At 57.5% G+C, this 617-nt stretch overlaps 1 protein-coding gene across 1 annotated transcript in view; it reads right to left on the bottom strand.

The window, feature by feature from the left end:
- EMH_0005680 (uncharacterized protein) overlaps positions 1-617 on the bottom strand; it is a gene marked incomplete at both ends in the record, with an annotated part of 12,040 nt that overhangs the window by 3,598 nt on the left and 7,825 nt on the right. Inside the window, one exon of the mRNA XM_013497279.1 lies at positions 216-398. Within this exon, the coding sequence (XP_013352733.1) occupies positions 216-398 (183 nt within the window). The remainder of the gene's footprint in view (positions 1-215; positions 399-617) is intronic.

Raw genomic sequence — 617 nt, 5'->3', positions numbered from 1 at the left:
TGGTTGGCCCTCTCCCTCTGCAGCAAAACCCGCACATAAGGACTGAGAAGAGTCAGCAGCAGCAGAGCCAGCAGCAGCAGCAGCAGCAACAAAAGCAGAAGCAAAAGCAGCAACGGCAACGGACGCTGCAGGAGCAGCAGCAGCAGCAGCAACCGAGGCAGCCGCAGCAGCAGCAGCAGCAGCAGCAGCAGCAGCAACAGCAGCAAACTCCTCACCAGCTCTTGTGGAGTTAACTTCGATGTGAGGGCGCCCAGGAGCTTCCCCTCCAGCTTCTGCTCCTCCTGCGGCTTGAACTGCTGCAGCAGCAACTCAACCTGCTGCTGCAGCAGCAGCAGCAAACCGCGTACCTTCTGCAGCTCTGCTGCTTCACGCCGCTCAACACTCGGATACAAGCTCGCCTGCGTGCACAGCCAAACGCAAACCCTAAACCCTAAACCCTAAACCCCAAACCTCCACCTAAACCCTAAACCCTTAAGAACTCCTCACATCTAAACCCTAAACCCTACACCCTCAAACCCTAAACCCTAAACCCTAAACCCTAAACCCGCACCGGCAGGAAGGCATCAACGAATCCGCAGGCGACATCGAGCAGCACAGGGAGAGGTATTCGCGGCCCC

Source organism: Eimeria mitis, genomic scaffold, assembly GCF_000499745.2.
Source record: "Eimeria mitis Houghton genomic scaffold, Emh_scaff258, whole genome shotgun sequence".
In the NCBI taxonomy this organism is placed as follows: domain Eukaryota; phylum Apicomplexa; class Conoidasida; order Eucoccidiorida; family Eimeriidae; genus Eimeria; species Eimeria mitis.
Note: the sequence above shows the minus strand (reverse complement) of the source record. Positions and strands in the feature narration are given on the sequence as shown.